General features: G+C 44.3%; 1 protein-coding gene across 3 annotated transcripts in view; it reads left to right on the top strand.

The window, feature by feature from the left end:
* LOC118905994 (E3 SUMO-protein ligase RanBP2) overlaps positions 1 to 12,753 on the top strand; it is a 55,073-nt gene that overhangs the window by 31,369 nt on the left and 10,951 nt on the right. The window contains exons 20-24 of one of the 3 annotated variants that reach the window (XM_036873132.1): positions 219 to 5,199; positions 5,932 to 6,009; positions 8,169 to 8,339; positions 8,954 to 9,046; positions 9,345 to 9,523. In XM_036873132.1, the coding sequence (XP_036729027.1) occupies positions 219 to 5,199; positions 5,932 to 6,009; positions 8,169 to 8,339; positions 8,954 to 9,046; positions 9,345 to 9,523 (5,502 nt within the window). The remainder of the gene's footprint in view (positions 1 to 218; positions 5,200 to 5,931; positions 6,010 to 8,168; positions 8,340 to 8,953; positions 9,047 to 9,344; positions 9,524 to 12,753) is intronic. The other 2 variants (XM_036873133.1, XM_036873134.1) reach the window with 2 other exon arrangements.

Below are 12,753 nucleotides of genomic sequence, written 5' to 3'. Positions count from 1 at the left end.
AGTTAAGGCAATTTTCATTATATGCCAAGCAGGACTAGACCTGTAAGTATCTTTGTAGTAATGTAGAAGTGTCTTCTCTTACGGATGCACTGTATGCCCTAGTGATGTATTTACCCTGTACTCAGGCTTGAGGTTTATGAGAATTGGGTGGTATCTAGTTAAGCTGTAGTTTTATAGACAACCTACAAAAATGTGCACTTTATTTTTTTTTTTTCTAGGGACCAGTTTATGGCATGAATAGGCTTCCACCTCAGCAGCCTGTCTACACCTACCCACAGCAGATGCACACACCACCAGTGCAGAGTTCGTCTGCTTGTATGTTCTCTCAAGAGATGTATGGTCCCCCATTGCGTTTTGAGTCTCCTGCAACAGGGATTCTATCACCTAGGGGTGATGATTACTTTAATTACAATGTTCAACAGACAAGCACAAATCCACCTTTGCCAGAACCAGGTTATTTTACAAAACCTCCAGTTGCAGCTCATGCTTCAAGATCTGCAGAATCTAAGGTTATGGAATTTGGAAAACCCAATTTTGTCCAGCCCGTGCCAGGTGAAGGCATGGGGCCATCTTTGGCAGCACCTGTGCGTACATCACAGCCAACTCCTTTTAAATTTAATTCAAATTTCAAATCAAATGATGGCGACTTCACGTTTTCCTCACCGCAGGTTGTGGCACAGCCCCCTTCTACGACTTACACTAATAGTGAAAGCCTTTTAGGTCTCCTGACTTCAGACAGACCTTTGCAAGGAGATAGCTACAGTGGACCAAAAGCTGCTCAGACCATTGGACCTCGAAATACATTCAATTTTGGAAGCAAAAATGTGTCTGGAATTTCATTTACTGAAAACATGGGCCCAAATCAGCAAAAGAATTCTGGTTTTCGACGCAGTGATGATATGTTTACTTTCCACGGTCTAGGGAAATCAGTGTTTGGAACGCCTGCCGCAGAGCCGGCCAACAAGAGTCTTGACACTGATGGGGGTAGTGCGCATGGGGATGAGGACGACGACGGCCCTCACTTTGAGCCAGTGGTGCCTCTTCCCGATAAGATTGAAGTGAGAACTGGTGAGGAGGATGAGGAAGAGTTCTTCTGCAATCGTGCCAAGCTGTATCGTTTTGATGCGGGATCAAGAGAATGGAAGGAGCGTGGAATTGGCAACGTAAAGATACTAAGGCACAAAACCTCCGGTAAAATCCGCCTACTGATGAGACGCGAGCAAGTGTTGAAAATCTGTGCAAATCACTACATCAGCCCAGACATGGCCCTGGCGCCTAACGCCGGCTCAGACAGGTCCTTTGTGTGGTACGCTCTGGACTATGCAGACGAGTCACCCAAACCAGAACAGCTTGCTATTAGATTCAAGACACCTGAGGAGGCAGCACTTTTTAAGTGCAAGTTTGAAGAGGCCCAGAGCATGTTAAAAGCCTCAGGAGCAAACAGAGCCACAACCTCCAGTCAGGCTACGAGAACTGTAAAAGAACCCACAGGTCCTGACAATAAGGATATTGGCAAATCTGCTGCCGGAAGCATGAACTTTGAATTTCAGGTTGCAAAGAAAGAAGGGTCTTGGTGGCATTGTAACAGCTGCTCATTAAAGAACGCCGCAACTGCTGAGAAGTGTGTATCCTGCCAAAATCTAAACCCAAGCAGTAAAGAGCTCCTTGGCTCACCATTAGTTGAAACTGTTTCCACTCCTAAACCTGGCTCAGAAAATACTCCAGATAGATTTGCATTGATGACTCCAAAGAAAGAAGGTCACTGGGATTGTAGTATTTGTTTAATAAGAAATGAACCCACTGTATCTAGATGCATTGCATGTCAGAATACAAGGTCTGCTAACAAAAGTGGATCTTCATTTGTTCAGCAGCCTTCCTTTAAATTTGGCCAGGGAGATCTTCCTAAGTCTGCCAGCAGTGATTTCAGATCTGTTTTTTCAATAAAGGAAGGACAGTGGGATTGCAGCGTTTGCTTGGTACAAAATGAAGGAAGTTCTGCAAAATGTATGGCTTGTCAGAATCCAAGAAAACAGAGTTTTCCTGCTTCTGCTGTCCCAGCACCTGCCTCTTTTAAGTTTGGTGCTTCAGAGATAAGCAAGGCTCCAAAGAGTGGATTTGAAGGAGTTTTCGCCAAGAAGGAAGGACAGTGGGATTGCAGTTTGTGCTTAGTGCGAAATGAGGCAAGTGAGGCCGTGTGTGTGGCTTGTCAGAATCCACCCGCTTCTGCTGCTGCAGCACCTGCGTCTTCAGAGACAAGCAAGGCTCCAAACAGTGGACTTGAAGGGATGTTCACCAAGAAGGAAGGACAGTGGGATTGCAGCGTTTGTTTGGTACGAAATGAAGGAAGTTCTACAAAATGTGTGGCTTGTCAGAATCCAAGAAAACAGAGTTCACCTGCTTCTGCTGTCCCAGCACCTGCCTCTTTCAAGTTTGGCGCTTCAGAGACAAGCAAGGCTCCAAACAGTGGACTTGAAGGGATGTTCACCAAGAAGGAAGGACAGTGGGATTGCAGCATTTGTTTGGTACGAAATGAAGGAAGTTCTACAAAATGTGTGGCTTGTCAGAATCCAAGAAAACAGAGTTTACCTGCTTCTGCTGTCCCAGCACCTGCCTCTTGCACGTTTGGCGCTTCAGAGACAAGCAAGACTCCAAACAGTGGACTTGAAGGGATGTTCACCAAGAAGGAAGGACAGTGGGATTGCAGCGTTTGCTTTGTGCGAAATGAGAGTTCTTCCTTAAAATGTGTGGCTTGTGATGGTTCTAAACCAGCCCATAAACCTGTTGCAGAAGAACCTTCAGCTTTCACTTTGGGCTCAACAACTAAGGCAAATGACTCTTCTGAAAGTCAGGTGGGAACAGGATTTAAAAGTAACTTTTCAGAAAAAGCTTTTAAGTTTGGCAATGCAGAACAAGGATTTAAATTTGGGCGTGTGGATCAAGAAAATGCACCTTCATTTACATTTCAGAGTTCTTCTAATACAGACTCTAAGTCAACAAAAGAAGGATTTAGTTTTTCTGTCCCTGTGTCTGCTGACGGGTTTAAATTTGGCATTCAGGAGCCGGGAAGTCAGGGGAGGAAGAGTGAAAAGCCCTTTGGAAATGACGCTGGTTGTCAGGCTCAGGATGCTGGTGGTCAGAAAGACGGGAGTGCTGTGGTTCTTGGTCAAACTGGCAGCACTTTTACATTTGCAGATCTTGCAAAATCAAATTCAGGAGAAGGGTTTCAGTTTGGCAAAAAAGACCCCAATTTCAAGGGCTTTTCGGGTGCTGGAGAGAAGTTATTCTCATCACAAAGTAGTAAAATGGCTGATAAAGCCGACCCTTGTGCTGACCTTGAGAAAGATGATGACGCCGATAAGACTGAGGACAGTGACGATATCCATTTTGAACCAGTCGTCCAGATGCCTGAGAAAGTGGAGCTTGTCACAGGAGAAGAAGATGAGAAAGTTCTTTACTCACAGCGGGTAAAATTGTTTAGGTTTGATGCTGAGATAAGTCAGTGGAAAGAAAGGGGTTTGGGGAACTTAAAAATTCTCAAAAATGAAGTTAATGGCAAACTGAGAATGCTGATGCGGAGAGAGCAGGTGCTGAAGGTGTGTGCCAACCACTGGATCACCACCACCATGCACCTGAAGCCCCTCTCCGGGTCGGACAGGGCCTGGATGTGGTTGGCTAGTGATTTTTCTGATGGCGATGCCAAACTAGAGCAGCTGGCAGCAAAATTCAAAACACCCGAGCTGGCTGAAGAATTCAAACAGAAATTTGAGGAATGCCAGCGACTTCTGTTAGATATTCCACTGCAGACTCCCCATAAGCTTGTGGATACTGGCAGAGCTGCCAAGTTAATCCAGAGGGCGGAAGAGATGAAGAGCGGACTAAAAGATTTCAAGACGTTTTTGACGAATGATCAAACAAAAGTCACTGACGAAGAGAGTAAGAGTTCAGGAGCGGGAGCTGCCAGTGCTGCAGATGCGAGCGGCATGCCAAATCCTGAGACCACCGGGCCCACCCTAGAGTGGGACAGCTACGACCTAAGGGAAGATGCTCTGGATGACAGTGTGAGTAGCAGCTCAGTGCACGCCTCCCCGCTGGCCAGCAGCCCCGTGAGGAAAAATCTCTTCCGCTTCGGTGAGTCAACCACTGGGTTTAACTTCAGTTTTAAATCTGCTTTGAGTCCGTCTAAGTCTCCTGCCAAGTTGAATCAGAGTGGGGCCTCAGTGGGCACAGATGAAGACTCTGATGTCACTCAGGAGGAGGAGAGAGATGGACAGCACTTTGAACCCGTCGTACCTTTGCCTGATCTAGTCGAGGTGTCCAGTGGTGAGGAAAATGAACAAGTTGTTTTTAGTCACAGAGCCAAACTCTATAGGTATGATAAAGATGCTGGGCAGTGGAAAGAAAGAGGCATTGGCGACATAAAGATTTTACAGAATTATGATAATAAGCAAGTTCGCATAGTGATGAGAAGGGACCAGGTATTAAAGCTTTGTGCCAACCACAGAATAACTCCAGACATGACTTTGCAAAATATGAAAGGGACAGAAAGAGTGTGGGTGTGGACCGCATGTGATTTTGCAGACGGAGAAAGAAAAGTAGAGCATTTAGCTGTCCGTTTTAAACTACAGGATGTTGCAGACTCGTTTAAGAAAATATTTGATGAAGCAAAAATAGCCCAAGAAAAAGATTTTTTGATAACACCTCATGTTTCTCGTTCGACCACTCCCAGAGAGTCACCCTGCGGCAAAGTCGCCGTAGCTGTGCTAGAGGAAACCACCAGAGAACGGACGGATTCAGCACAGGGTGATGACGCGGCAGGTGCAACCTCAGAAGTTGGCGGGGTGTCTGGCACACCTGAAACGACAACAAAAGCAGTGGTTTCACCTCCAAAGTTTGTATTTGGTTCTGAGTCTGTTAAAAGCATTTTTAGCAGTGAAAAGTCAAAACCATTTGCATTTGGCAACAGTTCAGCTACTGGGTCTTTGTTTGGATTTAGTTTTAATGCACCTTTGAAAAATAACAGTAGTGAGGCCAGTTCAGCAGCCCAGAGTGGATCTGAAAAAAGAGCGGAGCCTGGTGGTCACCAAGAGTCGCAGAGCTCTGATCTCACACCGTCTTACGACAGCAAAGTCAAAAACTCCTCTCCTGCTTTTCCAAAGGAGCAGTCCTCAACCAGTCACACGTTTAAAACACCAGAAAAGGGTAAGCACTTAGCCTTTAGATTAAGCAGAATTTGTCTTTCTTGCCTTCCTTCCTCCCTCCCTCCCTCCTTTCCTTCCTTCCTTCCTTCCTTTTTCTTTCTTTCTTTCTTTCTCTCTCGCCCTCTCTCCCTCTCTCCCTCTCTCCCTCTCTCCCTCTCTCCCTCTCTCCCTCTCTCCCTCTCTCCCGCCCTCATTTTTTTTTTTTAACGTTTATCTTGGTGTGGACTCTTTGTAGCAGGCTAATGTTTTAGTAGAAGTCGGCTCATAAACACAGTGCTCTGTGAACAGCCAAAAAATATTTGTGCGGATTTTTTTCCTCCCTAAAGCAGTTTACTGGTGAGTGTTCAAATGTTCAGACAGCAGCAGAGAGCTTGTGTGTAAGTTGTTTAGCTGTCGGTTCCTGGGAGACGCGTGTGTCCGAGCAGAGCACAAGGACTCAGCTCAGCACTGGGTCCAGCTTAGGGCCTTGAGTGTGAATCACGAGCAGGGTCCTTCTTCAGGTTATTACCCTTACGTTCTTGTCACTCAGAGCATGGTACTGAGATGTTCACATTTCATGTAAGGCAGTCTTGCCACCGCTTGTTAAATGAGCAAAGAACGAAGCCCTCGGGATAAATGGGTACGTGAGAGGGCCACATTGGTGTAAATGGATGGACTCTGGATTTTATATTTTAAAATTATACTCATTTTGATTCTCCAAATGTTCAAAAATGAAATACTCTTTATTTTCTAGGGTTTAATTTTAGCCTTTTTAAATCTAATCCAATGGCATTTTGGAGCAGCACTCCTTCCTCCCAGCCTGAGAACAAAGGTACAGAGCTGGCACTGGCAGTGTGAGAGGACATCCGTTTTCCAGCAGCTGCTCGTCCTCAGCAGAGTAACTGGCTGTGTGCAGCTAAGGGCTTAACACTGCAGCATGCATGTGACAGAATGCCGGCGTGACCCCTTAATGCTGCTCTCGTGTACTTGGATGTCATGTTTTCTCACATGTTGTACAGCATTGTTTTGAGGTAGATCCGTGTGGTCTTTCCCTTTCTCTGTTTTGCACATCAGATGCTGTTTCAACTGTGATTAATGACGACCTGTATGTTACCTAACCTTGATCGTCTGCCAGTGTCCAAACGCGATGGCAGCAGCGTGTGTACCACAGGGAACCGAGTGTTTCTTTTAGCGCTTTCTTTTTGGACATGGAAGATGCTGTGTCTGAAAGTAGGCCCCACGTATAAGAGCTACCATTATATCCTGGTGTGTTCCCCGTGTAGTACAGACCACTTGTGGGAGAAAGTGTTGGTGCTGTAATGGAATACTTGGCAGCTGGCTCTGTTAGAGACAGTCAGGAGCAGGTTGTGGAGATGAAAACTCACTGTTACGGTTCAATATATCTTGAGCAACACAACTGTGTTAAAAGTTGTCAAACAACTACAGTGATCACATGACAACCTGTGAGTTCTGGGACCCTCAGTTTTAAAGTGCACCAGTCGTACTACTTGCTACAGCAGCTCTTAGCCTTTATTCTTAAGGATGCATTCTTTGAAAAATTATGTGAATAGTGTGGACTTTTTTCTGTAAAGGGTACATACTTGTACACAGACTCTGGGGGCCCTAGGTGAAAAGTCCCTGGTCTGAGAGCAAATGTACCAAAATACTGCTGCAGGACAAAGAGTCCTGTTCTGTTTCAAGTCTGAGAATGTCATGGTTTCAAAGGACTGTAGAGATGAAGACTTGAGGCTGTCTGCTAAACAAGAATCTCTTATCTCACCATGTCTTTTTGTGGTCCTTGGCTAGGAATTAATGCTACGTTTTTGTAACAAAGGAGGGTGAAAGGCAAGTTCAACATTGCAAAAGGGCTGTTCTCTGGGTCAGCATCATCCAATAGAAATAAAATATGACCTGTGTGTGTAATTAAAAAGCTTCTGGTAGTCACATTTAAAACTAAAAAGAGAAACAGATGAAATTAATTTTATTAGTCTATTCCGCTTAACCCATTATGTCCAAAATACCATTTCAGCTTCTAATCAGTATAAAAAATTAATAATGAGATGTTTTCCCCCTTGTTTTTGGTGGGGGTTTTTTTTTGTTTGTTTTTTGTTGTTACTGATCTTCAAAACCCAGTGTGTATTTTTACACTTGCAGCACATCTCAGTTTGGACTGGTTGCACCGCAGGTACTTCATAGCCAAGTGTGGCCAGGCGGCCATATTGGACAGCGCCAGTCGGTACAGAGCATGCTTCATGGTTTGCTTACTCTTACCAGTTCCTTTAGCCAGAAGTCCTTCTTTATAGACCAGAGCATACTGTACGAAGAGTTCCTTTTCTCTCCATCTTTTGCCTTTTTGTTGTTTTTGGTTTTTCAGCTAATAGAAATGGTCTTAGGTTCCTACAGGATTATTTACCCAGAGGATAACAGGTTTAATTTAATTTTATCTATTATCATGCTTGGAAATACAGAAAATTGGATGTAATTCTAATCACCCGCCATCCTTGGCAATTGTTAACTTTCCTTGTAGGGTCTCATCGAGGTTGGCTTTGCTTTAGTTTTGTATTTATACTAATCTTCGCTTATGATTTCTTTAATGTTTCAGCTATCGCAAATGTATGGATATTTTGCTAAACCATTGAGTATTCCAAGTATGGTTGTGGCTGCACTTTTTAAATACCTTTTTAATTTATAGCCGTTAATAGTATTGTTTTCAATGATCAGTAAGTAAAAGCAGGATTTTTTTTTGGTTATTAAGTAGGTTCTGTGTCCACTAAGGGTTTTTGATAGAACATTATCTCGGGTTTCTAATTCTAATTCATGGTTATTATGAGCTGTGTCCAAATCAAAGTATGTGTGTTTTTATCAGCATGCTGTTTTAACCTAAAGATTAAGTTCCATGATTTTTATTTTCAGTTAGAATATTGACATTAATTAATTAATTAATTACTTAACATGGCTTGTCTTCATCAATTTTTTTGACTTGTCTTACAGTGGAAGAGAAGAAAAAGCCTGAAGATGTTCCCTCAGATGACGATGTTCTCATTGTGTATGAGCTGACCCCGACCCCTGAGCAAAAAGCTCTTGCAAGCAAACTTCAGCTTCCTCCCACTTTCTTCTGTTACAAGAACAGGCCAGACTACGTCAGCGAAGAGGAGGAGGACGGTAAGTCTTCTGTTGCTTTAAAGCATTCTGCTCCTGCTCATCATAGTGAATGGGGTGACGGAATTGTTTTCAGCCTGCTTCCTGGAGCCCACCCCTGCCGCCCTGCAGGTCGATACTGATCCTAAATGTATGTGTGAACAGTCAGTGGATGTCATGACTGAAAGAGCTGCATTCATTTATTAGCATTCCCTGGGTGGCTGCCGTGAACAGGGCAGGCATGTTGAGGGGACTGAAAGCAATTCTCATTTCCCTGGGGTCTCAGAGGGGTGGGCGAACTGTGAGGCAGAGACAGGGTCTGATTGGGGAAAGCTCTGTGGGCCCTGTCCAAGTTTTCAAGCAGGGGAGTTACGTGATCAGAATAATTTCAGCAGGGCAGTTGGGCAGTGGTGTGGAGGACTGGGTTGTGGGAAGTGGAGGTGGGAAGGGGAGCTAAAATGCCAGAGCAGCTCAGACGAGGCATCCGGGGTGTAGAATAGGCAAAGTTGGTTGCTATTTGGATGTGGGGAGTAAGGGAAAGTGTGAAGTTGGAGATAATTTTCCTAGATTCCTGGCTGGAAAATCTCCTGAAATTTACTGGAAGTTCTTTTATTTAATAAACCAAATTATATTTTAAGATGAAGATTTTGACACAGCTGTCAAGAAGCTTAATGGAAAACTATATTTGGATGACTCAGAAGAATGTAGACCGTTAGAAGAAAATCTAACAGGTATGTAACATTAAAATTACTAGTTACAATGTTTTTTAAAAATCTGCTGTTTAAAAGGAATCTCGCAATCTGGTCACCTCTGTAATTACCGATTTTGCCTTTTTGGTGATTTAAAATACTTAAAAATAATGTGAAGTGAAAAACATGGTGCTCCTGGTGGTGCTTGTTCTCCATCAGCATCCAGGGTCTTGTTATTTGGGTCTGGAATCTGTCGATGACACTGAGGGCCATGGTGGAGTAGTTGGACTTCATCTACTTTCATCTTAACTTTCTTTTCTTGTGTTGTATGGGTTTTCAGATAATGAGAAAGAATGTATTATTATTTGGGAAAAGAAACCAACAGTTGAAGAAAAGGCAAAAGCAGATACGTTAAAGCTTCCACCTACATTTTTTTGTGGAGTCTGCAGTGACACTGACGAGGACAATGGAAGTGGGGAAGACTTTCAATCGGAGCTTCACAAAGTTCAGGAAGCTCAAGTAAGACCGTCTCTGTGTGTTCCTTCTGGCCCAGTTGCCTCTGTTGACGCCATAAGCTAGAGGGTCCTCACCGCGTGGTAATAATGGGGTGCGTCTGGCAAGTGGTCGGACACCTCAGGCAGCTCTGGCCAGAGGAGGAGGACTCGTGTTCTGCCCGGAGGACCGGAGGCCCCCCCTGCGACCGGTGTGTGTGCTGGGCTTGGGGAGTCAGGGCGGCAGCATGGCAGTGCAGAGGTCCCTAAGAAGGTCTACGCCCTGCAAAGAACGGTGTTAAGTAGTTCATTTTCTGTGCAAGTTAATTGATGGTGGAGTGGGCAGAGTGGATAGGAAATAGCAGCATCTGAAACCTAGCTCCCCTGACCTGTATACCTTGCTTGGCCAGTAACTTCGTGATTTGGTTACTTTCTTAGCTCAGGTGTAGCAATTTTAGTAGCTGTCAACACCTTGGTGTCTTAATTTGTATTCCACAGAAACTAGAAGACAAGGTCCTTGTCTTGTAGTTGTTTACAATCTAATTTTGACATATTCAGAAAGGTTCCTTGCCTCTCAAGAAATACTGTTTGTTTTTTTTTTTAATTAATTAATTTATTTATTTAGTTTTGGTTGTGTTGGGTCTTCGTTTCTGTGCGAGGGCTTTCTCTAGTTGCGGCAAGTGGGGGTCACTCTTCATCGCAGTGCACGGGCCCCTCACCGTCGCAGGCTCTCCTGCTGTGGAGCACAGGCTCCAGATGCGCAGGCTCAGCAGCCGTGGCTCACGGGCCCAGTTGCTCCGCAGCATGTGGGATCCTCCCAGACTAGGGCTCGAACCCGTGTCCCCTGCATTGGCAGGCAGACTCTCAACCACTGTGCCACCAGGGAAGCCCGAAATACTGTTTTTTAAAAATTGTTGGAAAGATGGTTAAAATGAAATAGAGTCCTGGAGTTAGTTATGAATGCAGTGTTTTATTTAAAGGATACGTGGGTAGAGAGAGACATGGCCCAACACATGGCCTGAGTCTGTAGGAGACTTACTACCCTTCACCGTCTGTCTGACTCTGAGGAGTCTAGCTGGCCTGCTTTTTTAGCTATCCACCTAGGATATGCCGCCTGTTCCATAGGCTTCAGCTTATTCATCAGTGCACATATAGCTAATGGCCATCAGCTGATGCAAAGACATTACTTCCTTGTTTATAACCAAATAGATTTGTGGAAGCCCTATCTGAAGTTTTTCCATCAGCGGCCTTGCTATGCTAAATCTGAAGTATATTTTAAATCCCTCAGCAGTTTTCCTGGACTCGGTGGAAGTACACGATACGGGATTTCTGTTAATCATCTTCTCTAATTGCTGCTGCTGGAGGCTTTATTTATTTATTTAAAAATTTATTTAAAAAAAAAATTTTTTTGCCTGCATTGGGTCTTCGTTGCTGTGCACGGGCTTTCTCTAGTTGTGGCGAGTGGGGGCTACTCTTCCTTGCGGTGCGCGGGCTTCTCATTGTGGTGGCGTCTCGTTGTGGAGCCTGGGCTCTGGGCGCGCAGGCTCCGTAGTTGTGGCGCACGGGCTTAGTTGCTCCACGGCATGTGGGATCTTCCCGGACCAGGGCTCGAACCCTTGTCCCCTGCATTGGTAGGCGGATTCTCAACCACTACGCCACCAGGGAATTCCCTGCTGGAGGCTTTAGGATCCAGTTTTTCATTCAGCAGATACAATACAGTCATAATATAAAGTTGGGTTGTGCAGATTGAAACAATGCATTTTAAATTTGGCCTCACTCTTTTTGTGTGCAAAACTTAAAAATATTTATTTAAAATTTATGCTTTTCAAAACTTACAACACTGGAAAATAATCTCTGTGCTGATGCACGGACTGAATTGTACATTGTTTATTCTTTTCCCAGCTGTGGTGCACACAGGACTTGGTATCTTTTGTCAGTGTTTTGTGAACTGTGCTGTTTATAGGCGTTGAAATGGCTTATTTGAGTGACTATTGTGTTATCATTGTTATAACTTAAAATCTTTTTGTAAAATATCCTGTAACACTCTCATAATGTTCATTAAATAACGGTCCTAGGGGCTGTTCAGAAATACCTTTGGTACAGAAATTAAACATGATAAGCCACTGTAAGGGTTGAAAAGAAATTGCCAAGATGAATTGTAATTTTGGAGGAGAGCACCCTTTGATACACAGAGACAAAACAGAGAACTAACAACCATTAAAGCTGAGACGTGCTGTGTAATGGGTGTAGATATACATCCTCTTAGGATGCACCCTTCCTGATTTATACTCAGTCTGATTCATCTTGGACTATGCGAGATCTTCAGATAGGCATCCCTTGCATAAAACACCTAAGTGTACTGTATTTGTAAGTGCTTCCTATGAGCTGGCACTGTGCTGAGGATTGGGGATACAGTATTTGATTTGTCTACAAGAGTTGTTCATTCATGGACTCTTAAGTGGCAAATGTATTAGGAGCTGGATTACGCACTCCCCTCCCCCAAGTAATCTACCCTGCATTTTTGGGGTAACATTAATTGTGATATAATTCACCCATTTTAAAATGTACAGCTCAGTGGTTTTTTGTATATTTACCACAGTCAGTTTTAGAACATTTTCATCATCCCAAAAAGAAGCCCTGTTAACCTCTAGCAGTCACCACCCTTCCCCATTTCCACCCATCTTCTCTAGGCCTGGATGACCACTGATGTACTTTGTCTCTGTAGATTTGCCTATTCTGACATTTCATATAAACATAATAATGTGTGGTCCTTTGTGTCTGTCTTCTTTTACTTAGTAAGTTTTTGAGGTATATCCATATTGTAGCATTTATCTGTATTTCGTTCCTTTTTATGGCCGAATAATATTCCAGTGTATGAACATACCACATTTTGTTTACCCGTTCATCTGTTAATGGTCATTTGGGTTGTTTCTTCTTTTTGGCTATTATGAATAATACTGCTGTGTCAGCCTAAATCATTTGACACGAACAGAATGGACCGTCTTCTCCTTGTGCTTCAGTCACTAAGAAATAATGACTTGGGCTTCCCTGGTGGCGCAGTGGTTGAGAATCTGCCTGCCAATGCAGGGGACACGGGTTCGTGCCCTGGTCTGGGAAGATCCCACATGCCGCGGAGCAACTAGGCCCGTGAGCCACAATTGCTGAGCCTGCGCATCCGGAGCCTGTGCTCCGCGACAGGAGAGGCCGCGATGGTGAGAGGCCCGCGCACCGCGATGAAGAGTGGCCCCCGCTTGCCAC

The sequence above is a fragment of the Balaenoptera musculus genome, chromosome 13, assembly GCF_009873245.2.
Source record: "Balaenoptera musculus isolate JJ_BM4_2016_0621 chromosome 13, mBalMus1.pri.v3, whole genome shotgun sequence".
Lineage (NCBI taxonomy): Eukaryota > Metazoa > Chordata > Mammalia > Artiodactyla > Balaenopteridae > Balaenoptera > Balaenoptera musculus.
Note: the sequence above shows the minus strand (reverse complement) of the source record. Positions and strands in the feature narration are given on the sequence as shown.